Here is a 23592-nt window from a genome sequence, read left to right as displayed (position 1 = left end):
GGTTTCTCCACGTCCCCAACAGTAACCGCAACCTACCCTCCGGCTCCGCATATGGTCGCAGGTCCCTCGTCCCTTCCCTTCACACCCCTCATATCTACCCCCACCCACTCAGTAAGCCACACCTCCACCTCCCGTTACCTTCCCCCACCCTCCTCTGGCCCCAAACCCTCTTCCTTCACCCACGAAACTTACTCCGGACACCCACCACCACCCTCTTCTCCGCCATTCTCTGGCCCCAAAACCTTCAAGATTGACCTTCCTCGTTTTTTTGGGGACGACCCATACGGGTGGCTGGCCATGGCAGAGGAATTCTTAGACTATCACGAGATCTCCGAGCACCGTCGCGTCACAGTAGCCGGCCTACACCTGAGCGGCGATGCGGCCCATTGGCTCCGTTGGTACAAAATGAGGTTCCCTCTATCTTCTTGGGTCACCTTCACTACCCAACTGCTGCAGCGATTCGGACCGACCGACGCCATGAACTTCAACATGGCCCTGTCGCACATTACCCAAACCACCACTGTGGAGGCCTATGTCGGTCAGTTTATTCGCCTCTCGTGCCGTACTCCAGACTGGACAGATGCTCAACTATTGGGAGCGTTCTTGGGCGGCCTCAAAGACGAGTTGCAGGATGATGTCGTGGCCCAAGGACCATCCTCACTGGCAAGGGCGATCGAATTAGCTCGCATCTACGAGCACAAACAGAGCCGCCGCCCGGGGCCTCGTTCTGGGAATTTTCGTTCCTCCACATACAGCCCTAAACCCCAACTTTCCTTACCACCCAACCCTTCTTCCCCAACCCCTACCTCTCGACCCCTCCCATCAACCACCGGCCCTCCACCACCTAAACCAATTTTACGGCTCACACAGGCTGAGATGCGTACCCGTCGAGAGCAAGGGCTCTGTTTCAACTGTGACGACCAATATCGTCCTGGCCACCGGTGCCGCCAGACCCACATTCTCATGTTGTTGACGGATGAGGATGACCAGGCGCTCCTTCCAGAGACTCGGGACCCCACCCCGCCTCCTTCCCCTCCGGTTGAACAACCTGAGCACCCCATCGCTCTCAACGCAATATCCGCCACAAAACGTGCCCGAGGTCGCGCTATGCGCTTGGAGGGCTTCCTTCGCCACACTCCAGTTCACGTGTTTATTGACTCCGGGGCCGATCAAAGTTTCCTCAATCCCCAAGTGGCGGCTCGCTTGGGACTCCAGGTGGACACTGCTAGAACCGAAGCAGTTATGGTGGCTACGGGGCGTTGTTTCCGCACCAAGGGAGTCGCTCACCAAGTTCCCGTGCGCCTTCAGGACTATACATTTACTAGCGATTTCCACCTCCTAGCGGTGACGGGCTGCGATATGGTACTCGGTGTGGATTGGTTAGAGACCTTGGGTCTCATCGGTTGGAACTTTTTACTCAGGATCATGGAGTTCTCCGTGCACGGAACGAACTATCGGTTGGTGGGCATGTCCACCTCACCTGCCCTTTCCGCCCCAGTGCAGCCGCCTGCCACTACTTTGGGTGAGTCGTCTCGACGAGCCCTACCGCACCTGGCCAGTCTCACCACAACCGAGAGCTCTTCTCTTCCCCCACCCGCCTGCATTCAGTCTCTCCTCACCCGATATCAAGAACTCTTTCAACCACCATCCTCTTTACCTCCACACCGGGCGATCGATCACAGGATCCCATTACTTCCCGGCACCGGCCCAATCAATGTTCGGCCATATCGTTATGGGCATGCCCAAAAGGCTGAACTCGAGCGCCAAGTCGACGACATGCTCGCCACAGGCATCATCCGTCCTAGCATGAGTCCGTTTGCTTCTCCAGCACTGTTGGTGGCCAAAACCGACTCCACATGGCGCTTCTGTGTGGATTATAGAGCGATCAATGCCGTCACAATTAAAGATTGCTTTCCGGTTCCCATTATCGATGAGCTCTTAGCGGAATTGCATGGCGCGGTGATCTTTTCTAAATTGGATCTCCGCTCTGGGTACCACCAAATCTGCATGTACGAACCAGACATCCACAAGACAGCGTTCCGTACACATGAGGGCCATTACGAATTCACCGTCATGCCCTTCGGTCTCACCAACGCGCCGGCCACCTTCCAAGCCCTGATGAATACCATCCTCAAGCCACTACTACGGAAATCTGTTCTTGTTTTTTTTTATGATATCTTAGTCTTCAGTGATTCCTTGGATAACCATATCTCACATTTAACTGCTGTATTTGATATTCTCCAACAGAATCATCTCCGTTTGAAACCATCAAAGTGTAGCTTTGGGCAATCTTCCATTGCTTATTTGGGCCATATCATTTCAGCTTCTGGGGTGACCGTAGACCCCTCCAAAATCGCAGCAATTGTTGAATGGCCGACTCCTTCGAGCGTCCGTGCTCTCCGTGGGTTCTTGGGCCTCGCCGGCTATTACCGTAAGTTCGTTCACCATTTTGGTCTCATTGCCAAGCCTCTCACGGACTTACTCAAGAAAGATAGCTTCTCATGGTCTCCCGCCTCAGACACAGCCTTCTCGGCCCTCAAGGTAGCATTGTCTACAACTCCGGTACTAGCGCTTCCAGATTTCACCAAGCCTTTCACCTTGGAGTGCGACGCATCCAACTCCGGCATTGGTGCCGTCCTATCCCAAGAGCATCATCCAATTGAGTTCCTTAGCAAGCCTTTGGCACCCAAACACCACTCCCTCTCGGTGTATGACAAGGAAATGCTCGCAGTGGTATTTGCCGTACAGAAATGGCGTTCTTACTTAATGGGCCACCACTTCACCATTCTCACGGACCACCAAACTCTCAAGTATTTCTTGGACCAACGCATCACAACTCCAGCCCAACAAAAATGGTTGCTGAAACTCCTTGGGTACAACTACACTTTGGCTTACCGACCCGGGGCATCCAACGCCGCCGCCGATGCCTTATCCCGTAGGCCCGAGCTCCTCTCCTTGATGGGTCTGTCGCAACCACTCTTTGATTGTGTTGCTGACATTCAAGCAGCATATGCAACCGACCCTCACACCGCCGAGGTGATTCAGGCGTTGCAGCACGATCCTCACAGCAAAGGTTCCTTCCAGTTGCAGGGCGACCTTCTCTATTACAAGTCCGGGCTCTTCGTTCCCGCTACGTCCCCGTGGCGCTCCCAACTTCTCCACGAGTTCCACGCTTCTCCTTCGTCGGGCCACTCAGGCTTTTTGCGCACCTACAAGCGCCTCACCCATAACTTCAATTGGCCCGGACTCAAAAAGGAGGTCAAGAACTTTGTGGCTGCTTGTGATGTTTGCCAACGCACCCATTACGAAACAATTAAACCCCCAGGTCCTTTGCAGCCCCTACCCATTCCGGCACAAGTATGGACAGATATTGCCATGGACTTTGTCGAAGGTCTTCCCTCGGGCCATGGTCGAAATGCTATATTGGTGGTAGTGGACCGTCTCTCCAAGTACGGGCACTTCATCCCTATCAAGCACCCATATTCCGCCCCCCAAATTGCCGAGGTGTTCATTCAAGAGGTGTTTCGGTTGCACGGTATGCCGGCATCCATTGTCAGTGACCGTGACCCCATTTTTCTGAGTGCATTTTGGACGGCCTTCTTCAAACACCAACAAACTGCCCTTTGCAAAAGCTCGGCATATCATCCTCAATCGGACGGGCAAACGGAGGTTCTTAACCGCACGTTGGAGCAATATTTGCGCAGCTTTGTCATGGACAAACCGAATACTTGGGTTCGTTGGCTTCCTTGGGCCGAATGGTGGTATAATACTACCTTTCAGTCAGCCATCAAGATGACGCCATTCCAGGCCGTCTATGGTTATCCTCCTCCAACAGTTTCATCGTACCTTCCAGGTTCCTCACCGGTACACTTAGTGGATGTGACTCTCAAAGATAGGGACACTCTCCTCAAGCATTTGCGGGAGAATTTGCAACTGGCCCAACATCGAATGCGTCAACAAGCCGACAAGCACAGATCGGAAAGAGTTTTTACGGTCGGAGATTGGGTGTTCCTTAAACTCCAACCGTATCGCCAAACCTCTGTCTCCAAGACTCACTGCCCCAAGCTCGCACCCCGCTATTACGGGCCCTTCCAGGTGCTCGCCCGCGTCGGCCCGGTTGCCTACACATTGGACCTCCCCCCTCAATCCCGCATTCACCCCACTTTTCACGTGTCGCTGCTCAAGCCGAAACTGGGTACACATGCGGTTGCCTCTGCAATCCTGCCACCCATCGCTGCTGATGGCTCTTTCCTGTGGTTCCCTGAACTGGTCCTCCAACGTGGTATGTTCAAAAAGGCCAACAAAGCTGTCACTCGCTGGTTGATCAAATGGCAAGGGCTGCCCGAACACGACGCCACTTGGGAAGATGCAGACTCCATCGTGCGTCGTTTTCCAGAGTTCAACGCCTGAGGACAGGCTTCTTATACGGGGGGTGCCCTGTTAGGATTCTAGTCCATCTCAGCTATTACCTTTTGTTAAATGCCTTGTCTAGTAGTGGAATGGTAGTACGTAGTGACTCATCAATAGTGCACCTAACCTTTTGTCTGTAGTGTCTGTGGTGGGTATACAATCCCCCTTGTGTTCCCCTTTTGAGATATGAATGAAAAAGCACTTTTATAATTTCTCTGTATTTCCTTTCTCCGCCATTCTGTCTTTGGGTGCTGCTGGAACCTACCAGAGGTGCAGCGGCAGGCAACAGAGGAAGAGGGCGTGAGAGAGTGTTTTGCGAGGGGGCTTGCAGAGAAGAGTGAAAGTGTGAGGAAGGCAGGAGAAATGAGAAAGGAGAAAGGAGGGCAAGGTTGGCAAATTGAAAAATTTATTAACAAAATTACTGTAGCTCCGTGTTTTTCACATTAAGTTATTTTTGAAGTTTATTTTAGCTTTTTTTCATCTGAAAATTTGAAATAAAGCTGATTTGAGGGGTTTATCAAACACCAAAACTCTTTCATCTTTTTTTTCATACCAATTTTTATATAAATCATCTCAATACTAAACCAAACCATGCTGGAGTCCCATTTTAGTAGATTTGGTGCAGTGCCTCCCACCACATCAAGTGAATCTCAACCGTCCATCAAACCCAACAACATATTGATATCACCCTCCGCAATCCAACGGCGCAAAAACCCTCGCAGTCACTCCCCCAGGTCCCACCAGCTCATCTCTCTCAGATGAGCTTGCGTGAGCGATGGAGCAAAAAAGCTGACGTTATATTTTTATTTTTTTTCTCTGGAGAAAACTGAAAATCCGCGAGAAAATAAAAGAAATGGGAAGAAAAAGCGAGCTCTGAAGCTTTTCTTCTGACTCTGTGATACTCGCAGTATCTTTTATACCAGGTATATTTGATTGATTCAATCCCTGCAAGTTTTCTTCCTTTTTTGGTTATCGTTTTTGGGTTATAGGGTTTTTATTTCTGGGAAATTTGATTATATTTTGATTAATTTTGTATGATCATTAGTGGGGTTTTTAAGTTTTAATTCGAGTTTATAACTTAATGCCATTTCTTTGGTTCGATCGTTTTGGGACAGTGAATTTTTGGAAGGTTTTGAATTTCTATCACTACTAAGTGTAATTTAGTGAATTGAGCGAGTGTATGAAGTTTTTCAGACGTGGGTTTTGCTTCTGAGATTGAAATAAGGCTCTGATTTTCTTAAATTTGATCTATTTTGATTTTCCATTAAGTGGGTCTCTGTGTTTTGATGCTGTTTTGTGCATTGACTTGTGTTGTACTACTTGTTTGAGACCGAAAAACTAGTCGAAAATGTAATGCATATCGGATGAACGTATAATTGCGCATGGTCATCCACTTAGGAAGATAATTTGAGGTTTTTATTCTGTTATAGAACAAGTCTTAAGTGTTTATGGGATGGGGTATGAGGTTTATTCACTTTCCGCTTGTCCGGTTGTATCTTTTTGTTGAATCTTGGTTATGTTTTTTTATGTCTTGTTCTCGTTCTTGTTTCTTTGTCGTGGTGATATCCCCGACAAATTGGGGAGTAATTTAGTAATGTATGAACGTCAACTAGTCTCGTGAATCATGTAACCACCCATCTGTTTGGTTGTGTGATCCTGATCATTTTTTGTAGGCTGGCATTGCTCATTTTACCAATTATGTGATATTGCAATCCAGTTCTGCTGCATTTAATTAGTATTGTTTGATTTATGTTTTATAGAAATGATTAAAAGAACTAATCATAGTTCGGATATTGTTGCAGCTTACAGCCTTAGATATGAAATAGAAATAAATTCTTTGAATCTTCCAGTTCCAGACCGTGCCATGTATTGTGAGTAAGAAAGAGGAAGACTTTTGATCAAAGTGAAAAATCTAGAAAGTTGAGCATAATCTATATGCATTCCCACCTTCCAATTTGGTTGGTGGAGTTAGATGGATGTTCCCTCTGCAGCACCTAATAGTGACACCCAAGGTGACCAATTTCCTTTGCTACTAGAGCAGATGGAAAGTCATAACAATTGTGTGCACGTAATTGATGTAACAAGGAATTATGATGCTTCATCAAGTACATCTAGTGATGACCAACGTCCTAGAGTGGACATGCCCCAGCATGAAGACAGACCATCAGCGAGTACACATGCCCCGACTTATCTAGGTGCATCATTTTCATCAAACAGATTAAATTCTAGGAATTCCTCATTTGTGAGGAGACGTGATGGGTATAGTCATCGCCGAAGAAGCCCTTTAAATTCAGGGTTATGGATTTCCGTTGAGCTTGTTGTCACTGTGAGTCAGATTATAGCATCTATTGTTGTTTTGTCACTTTCAACAAACGAAGATCCACAAGCCCCTTTGTTTGCATGGGTTGTGGGTTATGCATCAGGTTGTGTTGCAACACTTCCTGTTCTTTACTGGAGGTTCCGTAACCGCAACAGGGCTGCTGAGCAAGAATCCATTCAATCGCATCAAGGGTCTTCTGTAAGCAGTCCTGAACCAACGTCTTATACAGCTATTTCAATTACTCAAGCTTCAGATGAAGAGCACAATCGCACCTCCGAAACGGTTACAACTAACCCTCAAATTGGAGGACCCTTAAGTGCAAGGTTTTCCATTTTTCCCTCATCTTCCCATTTTATGTTTAATTGGTGGTCATGTCTTGCATTTTACTTATTGATTGTCACCTTACCTGTCAAGTTTCCTAGTGAGCATGCTTTAAGGAGAATGAGTTTAGTTTAGTTCATTAAGTTGTGTTTGTTATGAAAATTAAACACACATTTCATAACTTTTCAACGGTATGTTCCCGAAAAGGCAAGTCTTCTCTAAAAGTTAAAATGCACAAACGGCTAATAAAGATACACAAGACGGTAGAATCACCCAACTCAATATTTTCCTCAAAAATATTTGGCACTATCTAATTTGATAATGAAGAAATAAATTATCACTGTTTGAAGAACCTCTTCGTTCGTGTTCATAACACACCAAGAAGGTGAAAGACAACATACAGGGCCTCTTCTGTCGAATAGTAATCTTAAGTATTGAGCCTCCATGAGCAACAATGCAAGCAAGTATTAAACCTTGCAAGGAACCTTATGCCTTCCAGACATTGATGATGGACTGAAAGGGTGAATGGATGGATTATCAATTAACCAAGTGATCTACAGTACTTGAAGGATGAACTACCTCATTCATTCACAACTTACAATTTTGATAGGGAAAGATATTCATAGTGCATGCTAGATCACCAAGAAGTGGCTGACATAAAATACCACATGTTAAATTTCAGTTTTGAGTTTCTTGTCTGCTGCTCTGCCTCTAATTCTTCTCTAAAGGTTTTCCTGCTTGGGTTTCTATAATATACCTGTTGTCATCCATGCTAGCATAAAATCATAGGTCGTATTAGAAATTTACTTACTTTGGAAAGTGAAATCAAAAGGAGATCTATTTTTACTGTAGCATGTACATAGAAATAAGACAATAAACTGAAGCATGATGACAACGCCAAGATTTTAAGGCCACTTTGATACATCAAACAGTTTAAATACTATTTTCAAGTTGTAAGTATCTTATCTTTTTGTCTTTCCATGTGTTTTATGCAATTTATAGATGTGTCGTGAAGTGAGGAAGTCATTCAATTTTGCAGAATTAATGGGTTAGTGGATCATTTCAAGATGGCCTTAGATTGCTTCTTTGCAGTCTGGTTTGTTGTAGGCAATGTGTGGATTTTTGGAAGTCACTCTTCTCCTTCTGATGCTCCTAAACTGTACAAGTACGTAAAGTTAATATGTGCTATGTTTGAGTCATCTAACATTTCCTTGGTTTCTTCTAGGTTATCGAGTCATTTTTATGTATTCGGTGTTTCTGATAGGTTATGCATAGTGTTCCTTACCTTCAGCTGTATTGGATATGCAATGCCATTCATACTATGTGCAACAATTTGCTGCTGCCTACCTTGCATCATTTCTGTCCTCGGATTTCGAGAGGATCTTTCTCAGACTAGAGGAGCCACCGTGGAATCAATTAATGCTCTCCCGACGTACAAATTCAAGTTGAAGGAAAACGAGAGCAATGATGATCAGGAGGGCAACCTAGGTAGTGAATGTGGCCTCTTGGCTGCAGGGACAGAAAAGGAGCGTGAGATATCTGGAGAAGATGCGGTGAGTAGGTTCTGTCCCTCCCAAGTTCATGGTCTTGAAATTAAACCGTGCTTAATCAAATTTGATTCTCACGCCAACTTTAACCATCAAGTTCATAAAATTTTACCTAACACTAAATTAAAATCCAGTATACTTCTTACGTATTACCTAACACGCGTCATTAATTATTAAGTTAGCTGGAGGTATCAGATATTCGAACAAATCGAATTTTATTTAACCGTATTATAATATTACTATAAAACAAAATATTACAACCAATGACATTCGTATTGGTTAATTGGCAATAATCACTTTCTTGGTTAACTGGAGTTATATGCCCGCGTAGTTGGTTATATATAGCGTTGCGTTTGTTATAGGAACAAAGCTTTATACATTCCTAAAGTTTTGGAAAGTGCAACAACGAGACCGTTTCCTATCTGCAATTCTCATTTGATTGATTTGCTTTTCTCCTTCCATATGGTGCAGGTTTGTTGTATTTGCTTGGCAAAGTATGCAGATGACGATGAGCTACGGGAGCTACCATGTTTACATGTCTTTCACGTGGAGTGTGTTGACAAATGGTTGAAAATAAATGCATCGTGTCCCCTTTGCAAAAGTGAGGCCGGAGAGAGCAGCGGCGAGGCCAGGGACTCCAGCCAACAATAGGGTAAGCAAGATGAGCTCAGCGATGACGTTGTATATGAAAGCAGAGATTATTCTAAATTATGGAACGGTTAAACCCCAATTGGGGTGGTTCATCCAAGTGCGAAAATCTCCATCTCGTTTCACAAAGAGATGCCTTTGACAACTGAGACCGTTCGTTGTCTTGGGTTTTATTATGTGGACTCGCGGTTCAGTATATCTGTAAATTTCATCTCTACTAATCAAAATATACGCTGGAGTTTTGTATTCTTTCTGTGGTTGGCATCCATTGCTATAGGGAAAAAAATGACTGCTGTTTCACGTCCATAACCGTTCTACCTTGGAGTAGAAATGCTGCCTAAGAAGCGTTCTTAAACATGATCGAAACTCCCTTCTGTTCTGTTCAGGTGCTCATACTTTTCCGGGGTTTAGAAATTTGGAACGTCATGGGTCTATGGATTCTTGAAGAAATCATGTCTCAAAATCTTGTTGCAAGCAAAACAAATTAAAGCTGGCAGATCACCATAAGCTCGGAAAGCATCACACACCATAAGCTCGATTGGAAAAATATACATAAAATTGGTTCGCTACCAACGCGTTGATTTGAAGTGATGTCCATGGCAAAAAATTTCAAATAAATTAGTGTTTATACATAGTGATGAACGGAAATAAAATGGGAAAAGTACAACATTGCTCCGGCATCTATTCCGACCGGCTCTAAGCCCATCGCTGAAAAAATGATATTTTGTAGCTCCTCCCTGACCTATTTGTAAGCTCGGGCGTAGTCGCACCTACCAAGAAGCAGACTCAACTAACATGCTCACAAAAATGTGAGCAGGTTCAAAAATACGAAAGAAAAATCAACCCTAGAGGCACAATACAAAGTAGATTATACACATTTTCAAGAAAACCTCATCTTAAAGCAAACCATAACATGCACAAAACCTCCGTATAGTTATCTCAAAAGAGCTGCAACCTAACATCCCCACAGCATACGTTTTTGACCTGCAGCTTGGCTTTGTGATTTGTCAATCAAACACCGCAAAGTTGCATGTTTCTTTAGTTAAAGTTTCTATTCAACTTCATGATTGGACACTGAGGCCTTTGAAGGCCTCTAATTTTCCATTTACTGCAATGGAATCTGCACTTGGATGCTGCTCTTCCGAATGTTTCGCCCTTCCCTTTTGGTTGTATGCTGAGTTGGGTACAGCAGAGCTACATTTACCTTCAAAGTATGTTGAGTAAGGGAAGTACTCGGCACATCGCCCTTTCCATCCTACAAAGGAATCAAATAGCATATTACTGAATTATATCAATTTGCATCGGATGAAGCGCTCTTAATACACGTAAAGCAATACAAATTCCGACTATTTCCCAACCAAAAAGTATCTTTGTAACATGGATTACTACCAGGACGAGATTCAACTCAGAAAAGCATAAGATGACGAGTATAGGTAACAAATTTTCGAAACAAACAATTTAAACTTGAGTGAGATGAACTGGAGCAATCCAATGCGCTATTTGATACCAATATCTTCAATTTTGTGAGAAGTAACCCAACTTCTTATATATACCATAAATTGGCTAAAATGCCAACACCAATATGTAAAACTGCTTTTATTATTTTATTGAGTACGAAAGGAAGGTTGACCATGAATAAGTGTACGGAAGGAACAAAATACACTTTAGCTAAACTACTTACTCAAAGCAGCCGCAGGGTCACCAACAATTGTTTCAAGGAGTTTGCTGACAGTAATACAATCTTTGAGTGTCCACTCTCCGACAGGTCCAAGTGCTCCATTTCTAATGATACATGCAAAGATTTACAATAATTACTTTTAAAGAAAGTACACCGATTTTCAATTTTCAAAGAAATTCATAAAATGGATCAGCGCATTACTTGGGAACCATATTGTTGGTCGACTCTTCTATTAATTTAATAGCCTCAGATTTCTTGTGAGGTTCCAGAGCATATAGCATTTCTGCAACTGCAGCTCTATGCATCAAAGAATCTGAAAAGACGAACAAAGAAAGGATGACATAAGTAAACAATTCAAACAATGGCTTAAGCGTTTATCGTTTAAAGGGCAATCTTAAAAGTCACCTTGATGTTTCTCCAAGAAATTCTTGTTTGCCTCCACCAAAGATTTATTCTGCAATTGACTACAGAGAGAATAGAACAGATCTCCAGTAAGTGAGTTTGGTGTCAAACACATACAGCAGGGGGAGAGAGAGAGAGAGAGAGAGAGAACAAAGTGCACATTCAAAGAAAACCTGATCATTGGGCGCTCAGCTTCCAAGACACTCCAAACGAGTTTCTCACTATCAGTCACAGGAGCTGGCATTGAAGCCACTTTATGGAAGAATTTAATCTGTTAACATATTAAGTCTTGCAATAAGGGCCTCTAAAAGAATCACAACATATATGTACACATACAAACAAGCGAGACATGATGTATGACGTACCAAGGAGCGATGTGAGTCTGGGTGTTCAGCATTTAACCTCAGAAGCTGCTTCAAAGCCTACAGCCAAAAGAAAATTTACAAAATATGAGTAAAATTGTTGTCCAAATCAAAAGAATGATTTATGCAAAACAGGTCAAGTAACTTCCAAAATACAAAGTGATTTAACTAGCAATAATGAATTTCTATTCCTGGCAGAAGCACTTTGTGATAGATGGTAAACTAACAAGTATAAATTCCAAGTACTATTTTCCAGTTGTTTGTGACAGATATCTTGGATACTAAAATTCGAACTCTTCCAACCATAAAACAAAATGGGAGTGCTTCAAGTAAACAAAAATAAATGAGAAACATCTTGCTCAATGTTACCTGAAAGGCAAGCAAAATCTTCTGCTTCCTCATATTTACTTCAAAAGAAAGCAAGTGTGTCTCCAAGGACTCGGGCGAGTTCTTCTGAAGCAGTTTCAAGTACTTAGTAGCTTCTAACATGGGATCCTCAACCTGAGCAAATATGTACAAATGTAAGAGGGAGAATAATGCCATTTACTATGTCACAGCAGTATAAAGTGAAATCTAAAGATGCCTGCATAGCAGTTAGAAATATGAAGCTTAGGGGTAAGAAGCAATTGGGAAACAAAAATAACCTGCAACAACTTCTCCCCATGCGGATCAGGGTCGACAGGCTTTACATGTCGTTTCCCAGACTTAGAAACACCACCTGCATTAGATTCTTCATTTTTCCCCTCTGCCTCCTAAAAAGAATGCTGAGTGTTAGGATGGGGAAGACAACAATGACAACCACAAGCTACACAAAGAAAATACAATACCTTCTTAGCTCGTGCTTCTGCCTTTCTCTGTTTTTGCCTCAGCTTCTTTTTCTGAGAAGAGGGCAACTTAGACATCTCATCATCTTCTTCGGATGTAGATTTCAAAGGAGTATCATACAGCTTCAAATAGCATCTGCATGTCAAATTCAATAACCACGAATATGAACATGGGCCAAGAATTAAAGTACTGCATATTATTCTATTTCAAAGTGAATGACAGACTACAAACCAACAAATTCTATAAGGCGTAAATAACATCAAATTTTGGATGCAGTTGTGACATGGAAAAATTATATGAAAACTGCAAACCATTAATTCTACTTCACCTGATTGCACCAACCGCTGCTTTGTGAAAATATGCATGTGAATGCAACCGATCTTGAAATTTAAGCATTTCAACATAGGCCCGCAGCGTCATTTTCCTTAAGCAATAAGAATGGAAGTCAAACTGATCTTCTGTAATATCAGCATAGTGCTTCTCCACACCTAAAAATCTTTTCAAGGCTCGTCCAAGATCACCTTGGCGGAAATAACTCTCACCAGAAGCAAGTTCATACCTTCAAAAGGACAAAGTATGGAATACTAAGAGTTCCTGACCAAAAATGTTATTTCATGCAAGCAGTAAATGGTCCCAGAGAAAATTGATACAAACCACATGCACTGCATATCATGAAGGTTGTTGTGCTGATCACCATCTTTTGTGAACAATACAGCAGTTCTATCTGCCAAAGGAACCTTGAAAAGGAGGGGAAAAAACATGTAGAAAACAGGCTCAGTATTAAGAGAAGCTATATAGAAAGGGCAACACAATTCAACAATTTCTACGATAAAAATGCCTACTAAGTATGGCTCCCCTATATCGTTTGTTTTTTATATAAGTGTGGCATTACTTGTTTTGTTTTAGGTGATTTGGTTCAAATGGACCCTATGTCCATTCCCCGCACACCCCCCCCCCCTCCTCTCTCTCTTGCTATGTTCCTTTTTCTACAAAATATTTTCCTATTAACAGAACAAAGAGAAAAGGTCACGAAAGGTGAGATCCAAAACCTGATCAGCCTGCAGCATACGCTTAACGCAGTCACTATTTATATAACGATCTGCAAGATCCATGCATCTAGCTTCATCTGCCAGTGCAGCAGCAGCAGGCAAATCACCAGCATGCTTCAAAACCCGACTCTGTGAACAGGAGGCGAGACAAAACTAGTTATTGACACAAACAAAGCTTTCCAACTAAACATGTAAAACATTGTTCAACTTAAATGATCCATTACTTTTTTGTGCAAGTTAAAGATAGAATACAATGAGAAACAGTATTACCCAAGGATACTAATTTGGATAGTTTAAATTAAGGTAATCCTTAAGAGTGAACTGACGTTAATACAAAATATAAATAATCAAAAATACAGCAGCAGCCCAAGAATAAAATTTAAACAGTCTGCGCAAGGCCTTGCTTGTGGTCTCGAAACTTCTGGGCCCCCCAATATACAGGGGGTAAGAATTTTATTCAATGCCTTCCAACGACTCATATAAGAACTTACCAGAATACAGCACCTACAGTTGACCTTTTCAATATGGCATGTGTTAGAACTTATCAAGGCTTTTTATCTAAGCACTGAATCTCATTTTCGCACCTCATTCACAACTCAAATAACTCCGAAAGAAACAAAAATATGCATTAATTTTCATTGTTATATGTAGATTACTAAAATAGACTATCTAGACAACGCCACCATTTGAACTGCCTGTTATACTTCCCTCGCAAACATCACAGAGAATAAAGAGAATAGGAACACCTCAGAAAACAATTATTTAAAGCCACAGCTGGTGAAACCAGAAGACAGCAATAAACAGCAAAAGCACACAGACGGGTGGTTCAAACCAACCTTTGCAGAGTATAAATCAATCACAGTTGGAGTGTGCTGTATGGCCTCATCAATTTTAGATAGAGCCATGTCATATTGACCTCGTCTATCATAATGCTGCATCAGTACAAAAGCTATAAGTATATGTGAATTCAAAGCAATAAGAATTGAAGGTGCAGAAGCACCAAAGATAGAAAAAACCCATAAATTACAGTCAACCTGAGCCAACAAAAACAAGGCCCACAAAAGTGTCGAAGGGGGCTCCTTATCTTCCCTGTATTCAAGACAAAAAGCAACAGCACATAAGCATAAACAAATACTAAAAGAACTCCAAGGCACCAAAAACAAAAAAAAACAAATTTAAATGGATAATAATATTTTTTTTATAAAAATAGTAAGTAGTTAGTACCAGAAGAGAATAATATTTAGAGTCTAAAAACCAATCCACCCGTTGTAGCTTTTCACACTCAGCAAGGAGGTATACGACAATAATGATGTTGTAATGCTAAGCCAGATGATATGGTTTATACCTAAATCATAATTTCACAATATCATAATTACAGTTGCGTATTACCTCCCAGGGTATCGACCAGTCGTACAAACAGAATGTTCCAACTCAAGAATAAGTTGTTCCAGAATGTCTGCCTGGATAAGAGTTCCCAAAATAAAAATTTCAAACCCAATGAGTTAATAATCCCAATACCATCATCTACTTCCCACAACCTGCTCAAAATATTCAAACCATAATACAAATGATTAGACTAACCTTTCCAGGGTGATCATACAGAGGAGAAAGATCGGAGAATAATGAAGGAACTCCCTAGAAACACAAAAAGGATTGGTCAAAATTTAAACTCCAAAACTGGGTAGTCCGATAAGAACTGCATACATATGACCATAGATACCTTAGTAAGGAGAGGCCTGATATAATTATCTGCTGCTTCTCGAAATTTGTCACCTTGTAAGAAATCAAGTGGAATTCTCTGATTGAACAAAACAGGAAACAAAGAAAGTTAAGACAGTAGAGAGAAAATAATCATGCAATTAAACAAACATCGCACCCCTGAATATGTGGGAATGCTAAGATAGTATAGATAAATAAAAAATTAACTGAGGAAAAAAGAAATAGCACTATAAACATCAATAGAAAGTATGCTACCTTAACGGCAGACGACCAATTGTATTTCTGCGCAAGGGATTTGTACAAGGTATCCAAGCGTTTGATTTCATCAGGGGAATACTGGCCATTCTCTGCATACAGCCCAAGACATTTTTGCAGGCCTTGATAATATCTGGCCATTGAAAAAGCAACTAATTAAACTCACCTTAAACAATAGGAAATGTGTAAAGAAAGATTACATTATACATAGTAATACTTTCCAACCAAAAACTTAGTCAACAACATTAGAAAAAAAAAAAACTAAAGCAGAAAAAATGAACACAATCTTGAGATAACCAAGGTCACGCACCATTGATTAAGGACATGTTTAGTGGGAAGGAGAATGGAACCAGTTCAGTGTTTACAAAGTCAATAGGCATGAGGAATCACACCATATTCTCGTTGTTTCCACTCTGTTTGGGTACTTGGGATTGGGAATATTCCACCAGGAGTCAACATTTTATAATACCAACCCAAGTAACTTTGATACAAATTTGACTGATTTACATTTTTTTTTTTTGTTGGACAAAACTGATTTAACTTGCTTAATCAATAAAGTTTTTGTCTAGGATAGCATAGGATAAGCAATTCTAAGGTTTAAAAATAACATAAAACTCCAACTACTGTTCTCAAGAATCCCAACTCAAAATAAGCACATATCGTTCATCCAATAAAATTCTTGCACCTTGTCCAAACATCTAAAATGAAATTTAGGACCTATAAATGGTTTAAAAAATGCAAACATGGTAAGTGGAAAATGGACATTACCCATAGTTGTCGGGATTCATGGAAAGCAATACCCTATACAATTTACCACCTTCTTCTAGGTGACCAAGCTTCACCAAAAGAGAAACCTCTTGCTCTTTATAGTCTAACTTATCAACCTAGAAAGAAAAAAATCAACAAAGAATGGTTAGGAAAAAAAAAATCAACAATGAATGGTTAGAACCAGAAGCCACTAATATTCAAATTATGAAATTAAACAACCCGATTGACCAGAAAAAATTGAAATACACACTTACAATTCTCAACTCTTTCTTGTGCAACTCCTCAAGAGCTCTCTCAATTAAGCTACATTCCTCCAACAACGAAATCTAGAGACATTCACATACAATGATCAAAAACTTACGAGGTAGCCACTAAAAATACCATAAATTTTGCATGAAAGTACAAATCTGGTACAATAACAAGCTAATGGAGTCATGCTGGCAGAGTTATAAAGAACTAGGCATGATTATGCAGAAGGAAATTTGCCAAATTGAGTTATTCCTACCTTGAGCAATGGCACCATTTACGACAACCAAAAAAACAGTTTCTCAAATCACTTAAAATCATTCTTTAGAAAGATCTATAGAAAGCATTACATTAAAAATAATAATTAAAGTGTCATTAAAAAAGAATGATGATTGAAAGGTTACAATTATTATGAAACACGTCCTTTTGATGATACCGTTACCCGTGAATAAAAAGTCATTTCAAATTAGAAGTCTTTTTTTCCTTGTCGTATAGTAGCTAAGTACTCAGTAGTGATCAAAACTTGACCTAACAAACCCCAACTTTATCTTCCAATTTCAGCCATTTAAGCTCTTTTGAGTCTTTCCATGGCTTATCCAAACTCCAAAATATATTCATCAAATATAGCTAATATAAGACACTTACACAAATTACTTAAGCACCTATGTAAAATCAATTTATTTCAAACCAAAATTGATCTCATCATATGTTGACAGTTTGAAACCCAACTTAAAACTAAAAGTAGAAGTACAAGAGGTAGAACCAAGATATTTATATTAAAGAGCACGAATCCTCCTCATTTAATAGAAAATGGAGAGGTACATTCATTTGATCCATACAGTTGAATGTACAGGCCCCCAATACTGGAAGCATACCCCTCTGCAGGGCATAGACAATTCTCACATGGACTTACAGTTCCTGTTTTTACAGGCCTTTTCCATTTCGCACAGCAGAGAGGAGATGAACCTATAGAAAAAGCATCAGTGAAAAATACCTTATATAAAAGCATCTCCCCATGCTCACAACGCTCATTATCTGGAGGGTAATCATCTTCAAGAGTCCCTTCATATGCTTCCAGGATTTCAACAGCTTTTAAAGCACTAAAAGATAACAAATTAATTTTTTGTGTACTACTTACTGCAAAATTTAAAAAAAAATTCAAAAGTTATGATTCATACTTTGAATTTAAATGATGGGAAACAGCAAAGCCAATCCAATTCATGCGATGATTTGGTTTCAAAGTCAGAAGTTGCTGTCTTGTCTCAACAAAACCAGTCAAATCCCGCATTTGAGCCTGTAACACGATGGGTAAATGCATCAGTAGCTGATTGAAATTTGCATATAAATAAACCAAATTAAAAAAAAAGTCCAAGATTATTGTAGATAGCACAATAGAAAAAGTAAAAATTAACGAAAGCATTATATCAGTAACCAACAAACTAGCGACACAGGTGAAATGTATATGTTAAGCAGAAAAACCCTGACAAACTTGAGAATTAATGCAAATGTATACTAGCGATCAAAATATTTTCTTATAAATTCTCTTTTCTACAAGTCTGATGGACCCCAAGCGGCAAGTATAAACTTATTTATGATTCATAGTACACATATACATACATATATATAGTAATTGGTATCTCCATAAGTTAAAAATACGCCTGTCCTTATCGTCCCACTTCCTAAACAAGTGCACCAAATTGCAAACGATGAGGATTTCCGGTCCGTATATCATACAGGTGAAATTAGTCCTTAATGAAATGTAGCACAATCCCCTTTTGTGGTCAAGTTCAGAGACCCATAAAGAATATTAAATATATATTTTTTTTAACTGGATAAAGAATATTAATTTAGGCAACGGCAGATAGCCAATACAAAATCAACTGTGGACCATCTTTCCAGTGGCAGCCAAACTGATGTGTGCTGTTTAGCCATTTCCGACATTGACTTCAGTTTGCACCACCCTTGAATTTGTGTCAAAAATGTTCAGCCCTCTATTTATGCATTACGCTTTCTACTCACACAAGATAATATGTCAAAAACTTATCATTGTTATGCCAAGTTTAATTCACAACTTATTAAAGTAATGAGGTCACAAGATTTGGAAACATTCTCTCCTCTCAGCCATCCAAAACTCAAAGTCACTCTTTATATAAAACCTCATGTTAATTTTTCACAAGTCTTACTTTATAATAGTCAGTCGTTCCTGCATATATTTTGGCAAATAAAATCTCAATGGATCCAAACAACCATTACAGGGTACACCATAATGCATCCTATTACTTTTCCAGATAGGCATTAACCTCCAATACTGGTATAATGAGAGAACACAGGAAAAATCATCAATATCATGCAAAGACACTCTTGACTTATAACATCTCAATTTCAAATGACAAAACATGTTGCAATCAGTAGGTTAGAAAATGTAAAGCATGCACCCATGTCAAACATCGATAAGTGACAATGGCCATTTTATGTTTTTAGGCAACACTATCTTCTTGTTGCATGCAAGTTGATAAGAAAAATTCAACAAAGGCATTTACTTGGTTCTAAGCTTTAAGTGACATCTAATGTATACCTGTAGGAGTGACAGATCCCGTAGTATTTCAATATTGTCTGGATCTATCCTCAGAGCATTTCTGTAGCATTTTATTGCCTCCCTGTATTCTCTGTCTGACCGGTAAAGAAGACCATAAACATGCCAGCAAACATGACTTTTGAGGTCATTCTGGGTAAAGGAAGACATAAAGGTAAGTCCCATAAATTACAGAGTAATTAGGATATATCCACAACACAATATAAAGTAAAAGAAGAATTGAAACAACATCCTCACCTTGAGTCCTATCCGGACAAGTTCATATGCTTCAGATTTGCGGTCCATGCAATTTAATGTTAATCCCTTCATTGATAAAGTTTCTGAAAGGGTAGCATGATTCCATAAATTTGATATTTTCTTTTATTAGGGATGGGAAACAGAAAGTATTTTACTGACACAAAAATTAGTATATTTACATTAAAGTTCAATATCATTCTACCATAAAGAAAAACAGCAAGTATAATCAACTAAGAACTCAAGAAACAACTGGGTTTTTTTCGGCTTGCCTTAAGAAACAATCATAAGTATGAGCGTTCAAAAGGAAACCACAGCAAAATGGGGAAAAAAACAAAGGAAACTTTTGGGTGGATAAGTAAAATAGCATAGCTCCAGTAAAAACAAACAATAGCAAAACACAAAACACAAAAAAAAAAAAAAAAAAAAAAAAGCGCTAAACTGATCACCATCTCCAATATCTTCAGTTTCATGAGCCACATACTTCACAGAAATAAAGGCTCAAATATATAGTCAAATCCAAACTACAGTATCATATATTCCAAAACTATACATTTAACAACGGAGAGATACTACAAAATCAACAACCTAACTAATGACATCCATACCCGCAGGAAGAGAGCGACAATGATTATATCACCAGCATCATGATTTCATTATCAATCTAATTTTCTGAGAAGTGCTAATCATCATAGTCCCAAGTAATTGGACATATGGGATAGATAATAAAGTATTTTGTTGATAAGCAATCATCTTTTGAGCTCAAGAACTTCTATCATCCCATAGTTTCATATATTTCTTGCATTTAAGTTGTACTGGTTCTTTTTCTTTTCAGAACAGGATTCTTCAATATCACCTGTCCTTCTGGATTCGTGAACCCAGGGCTTTTCTTTTCAGTGTTCACTAATTCCCCGTATAACGCATTAAACAAATCAATGAGAATGTCTAAATAAGAAATCATCTACTACCAATGACAATGAGACATAATATTCAGTGGGGTACATAAAAGCATTTTCGGTAGACTATCAGATAAACTTTATGTAAGTTGAGCATATTTGAATTAAAACATTAAATTCACGGAACTGTCTCAGTAAGAAAACAAAACAGATCATTTAGTTGGGCCAAAAGACAAGCACTTCTAAATTAAACAACACATTTAGTAAAGGCTGTAAGCATACCTCCATGGTCTGGAAACTTTTTCAATATGGCATCTGCTGCCTTCAGTCCCTTCTTATATTGTTTAGTTTCATATGATTTCTACAATGATGTAAACAAGAAAAAAGAGGTTTAAATTAGTTGTAGCACAACAATGTGTGATAAGTTAATTACAAGAGATACAGATCATACTGCCAATTATTATCACCATATTAATATAACAACAGGCTAAATAACAAGACCCAGTATCGTAATCATATATAAAGTAGAAAAGCCAGCAGGTGAAAAAAAGTAATCCTGCGATAATAACTTGAATACTAAATTCGACCAAAACAAAATTTACTAGAAACTTTCTGGATGTATCTCTTTCTTCTACCAAGACAGCTCATTCGATGGAAATGAAAAGGTGAAATTATATGAGGGTTTTTTGTTATTGGCCACAAAACAAACCCAGAGGTTAACTGTGTGCAGAGCAGTCGTGATAACGTAAACCTCAGTTAAAGTTTCTGTAAAATGCTTGCATTCCATATTAACTATCCGGGATTAGAACCAGCACCATATGGATAGACAATATTTAACCAACTTTACGTTAACAATCAGGGTCAGCACAGAGCTTTGTAGTGCACATTATACAGTTCTCAATTAAGATTAAGAATGTACTACCGTGGTGCAACAAATTACCAGAGATGGTAAGTTATTTCAAATTAATTTTTCTTACTTATTGATTTGTTTATAATAATCACTACCCACAAAATTTCACTTCCCAATCGTTTTCTTCTACTTGAAAACTCAATCCTTTAACCGAAGCAGTACCAAAGTAATAAGCTTTACATTCACTAAAACCAAACAAAACAAACAAAACCTAAACTGTAATGCTTCCTTACAGACGAAAGACAAAAAAATCAACGAAGCTGATGAAATTGCAGAATACCCAGTAGACTTAACCATTCATTTAGCTCAAAAACCCTGACATCAATCTGAAAGAGGCCCAATTACTACAATTTACCAAAGTTCTCTAATTCCTGAGCAATATAGAATACAGTATACAAGCAGAGCACAGAATCGCACAGAAAATCTAGGGTTTTGCTTCTTTTCATCTTCTGGATTGTGTTAGTGAGAACAAGTGAAAAAAAAAATTGGATCCTAGTGATAAGCAGTAAGATAACGAGCGGCATCGGAGCTTACGACGATGAGCTTGAAGAGGTTGGCCTCTTTGGGGGGGAGTGAGGCACCCATTGTTGCAGACGAAGAAGAAGGGCCTCACGTACTAGAGGGCCCGGAGAGGCTTCCGGGAGTGCGGCGGTCGGCGGTGATGAGCTGCGTTCACACAGAGAGAGAAAGGAGAGGAGAGGAAGAAAATGGTGGCGTTTATTTATCTGCTGCAACCCTACTGTGAAGGAGAAGCAAAGAGAGACCGAAAGAGTAAAATAAGACCTCGAAGCTGTTAGGATTTTACTTCTTTTTTTTCTTTTTTTTTTCTTTTTTTTTTTTAAATTTTTTATAGGGGAAGTTTCTATCTATGTACCGCTTGTGAAATGGAAATTATGCATTTTATTTACTTTTTTTTTAGTGCAAATGACTATTATAGGTATCAAAAAAAATTTTTAATCTATATCTATATAAGAAGAGCCCCAGTTTGGTGAAGTTTTCCATAATGCTAAAAATGCCCATTTGTTTCCTTCACAATCAAAACCCACAACATTCAAAAAAACAAAGACAAATTGGTAAAAAACCATATCTCAACAAAAAACTGTATTGGAAAACAAAATAAATAAAAAAAGAAAAAGAAAAAAGAAAAGGGAATTTAAAACCAATACTGGTCAAGAGTCCACGTAATGGGTAAGTGATTGCTAACTGATCTTCATTTAAAAATAAATAAAAATTAAAAAAAAGTAGATAAAATACATAGGGTGAGAGATTGACTAAAAAATTCAATCCAAAAAATGAAAAACAAAATTGGAAAGAAACGTGGGATTGTGGGAGATTCTGCAGTTTTCAAACTACTTTCAGTAATTGAATAAAAATATAAAATAAAAAAGAAACCTAATATGTTTATAGTTAGATTAATTATCCCACAACTATTTCATCATATTCTAACTTTCCATCGTAAAAAAAAAATAAAAAATAAAAGTTTATAAATAAAAACAAGAGAAATTTAGATGTAGCGGTTACCAGAAATGGAACCGCCACGATCCCCACAATGCATACAATGAAACTAGATGATTTAAGACCCATCCTCCACACCTTTTTTTGAGTTTCTACACTGTTTCGACACTGAGTACTCCGTCCTCTTTTCTCATGTCCTTGTTGTAACTTTCTTTGAGCTAGTCTAACCATTTTAGGAGACAAATGCAAGTGTGACAGCCCGTCCCGAAATATAATCTATTTTATTCTCTAAAAGCGTGGAACTACTATTTTTACCTTTGAGTGTTGTGTGGTGATGTGCGGTTTAAGTTTTGGATGTGGACCAAATATGTGTCCTAATTGTTTAGACCCAATTAGAACTCAATTTTTCCTTGTTTTTGGTTGGCTGCAACTTGGACCACACGCTCACACACACACATCAACCTATTGACCTTCTCTCTCTCCTTCCCTTTCGAGTTTTCTTCCATTTCCATACAATTGTACAGACAATCTCTCAAATCTACTTTTTCATGCACAGATTGAGTTTGTAAATGCCATCATCACCTTCCTTGTAACCATATGAACTCAACTATACCCTTGGTGGGACGTGAGGGCTTCTGGAACTAAAAGCTCCAATGAGGAGCACTGTTCACTTGTCATGATAGCGTTGGTTTCAAGTAGTTTTAAGACTTAGAAAGGTTTTATTCTTGCTTTTCTAGTACTTTGGGTTAATTTTGGAGTAATTTTGACGTAGAAACACTCGGGTTTAGTGAGTTGTAGGGTGGCGGGATTATCGTGACTTTTTCCGGTGAATTTTCGGTAGATTTAAGACCTAAAAGTGGTAAGGAATTGTTCCCTTTGTCCTAAATTTCATTTTGGTTCAAAGTTCATGGATTTTGATTGAGATATGAGTGAGAAATTAAGCTTAGAACATTT

The 23592-nt window shown here is 39.6% G+C and overlaps 2 protein-coding genes across 3 annotated transcripts; one reads left to right on the top strand and one right to left on the bottom strand.

Annotated features, from left to right (window-relative positions):
* The first annotated feature begins 5178 nt into the window (after positions 1-5178).
* On the top strand, positions 5179-9492 carry LOC103436803 (E3 ubiquitin-protein ligase At1g63170-like). 2 transcript variants are annotated; one of them, XM_008375257.4, is made up of 5 exons: positions 5179-5333; positions 6213-7053; positions 8091-8216; positions 8316-8604; positions 9070-9492. In XM_008375257.4, exons 2-5 carry the CDS (start codon positions 6383-6385, stop codon positions 9247-9249), a joined length of 1266 nt encoding a protein of 421 aa, XP_008373479.3. In that variant the 5' UTR covers positions 5179-5333; positions 6213-6382; the 3' UTR covers positions 9250-9492. The 2 variants fall into 2 exon arrangements, with proteins under 2 accessions (XP_008373479.3, XP_008373485.3); XM_008375263.4 differs by having other exon boundaries at positions 5188-5333; positions 8343-8604.
* A 335-nt stretch (positions 9493-9827) lies between these two features.
* On the bottom strand, positions 9828-22335 carry LOC103436822 (N-terminal acetyltransferase A complex auxiliary subunit NAA15-like). Its single transcript, XM_070827389.1, has 26 exons — positions 21718-22335; positions 20556-20634; positions 19381-19463; positions 19126-19275; positions 17729-17844; positions 17545-17650; positions 16559-16630; positions 16305-16420; positions 15537-15669; positions 15283-15360; positions 15144-15197; positions 14952-15022; positions 14597-14651; positions 14399-14494; positions 13563-13691; positions 13168-13250; positions 12842-13072; positions 12516-12648; positions 12333-12440; positions 12058-12189; positions 11692-11748; positions 11500-11597; positions 11330-11388; positions 11126-11237; positions 10928-11028; positions 9828-10501 (listed from the first exon to the last, which is right to left on the bottom strand). Exons 1-26 carry the CDS (start codon positions 21766-21768, stop codon positions 10308-10310), a joined length of 2697 nt encoding a protein of 898 aa, XP_070683490.1. The 5' UTR covers positions 21769-22335; the 3' UTR covers positions 9828-10307.
* Between the last annotated feature and the right edge of the window lie 1257 nt (positions 22336-23592).

Source organism: Malus domestica, chromosome 09 (assembly GCF_042453785.1).
Source record: "Malus domestica chromosome 09, GDT2T_hap1".
Taxonomy (NCBI): domain Eukaryota; kingdom Viridiplantae; phylum Streptophyta; class Magnoliopsida; order Rosales; family Rosaceae; genus Malus; species Malus domestica.
This window is presented reverse-complemented; position numbering and strand designations above follow the sequence as displayed.

Excerpts from the sequence above, each read along its gene's own strand:
- LOC103436803 (XM_008375257.4), top strand. The coding sequence starts at position 6,383 with ATGGATGTTCCCTCTGCAGCACCTAATAGTGACACCCAAGGTGACCAA. Across the intron at positions 7,054-8,090 it reads GGAGGACCCTTAAGTGCAAG|AATTAATGGGTTAGTGGATC; the intron begins GTTTTCCATTTT and ends TCAATTTTGCAG. Across the intron at positions 8,605-9,069 it reads AGATATCTGGAGAAGATGCG|GTTTGTTGTATTTGCTTGGC; the intron begins GTGAGTAGGTTC and ends CATATGGTGCAG.
- LOC103436822 (XM_070827389.1), bottom strand. The coding sequence starts at position 21,768 with ATGGGTGCCTCACTCCCCCCCAAAGAGGCCAACCTCTTCAAGCTCATC. Across the intron at positions 17,845-19,125 it reads GGGATCTGTCACTCCTACAG|GCTCAAATGCGGGATTTGAC; the intron begins GTATACATTAGA and ends ATCGTGTTACAG. Across the intron at positions 11,029-11,125 it reads ACCAACAATATGGTTCCCAA|AAATGGAGCACTTGGACCTG; the intron begins GTAATGCGCTGA and ends ATGTATCATTAG.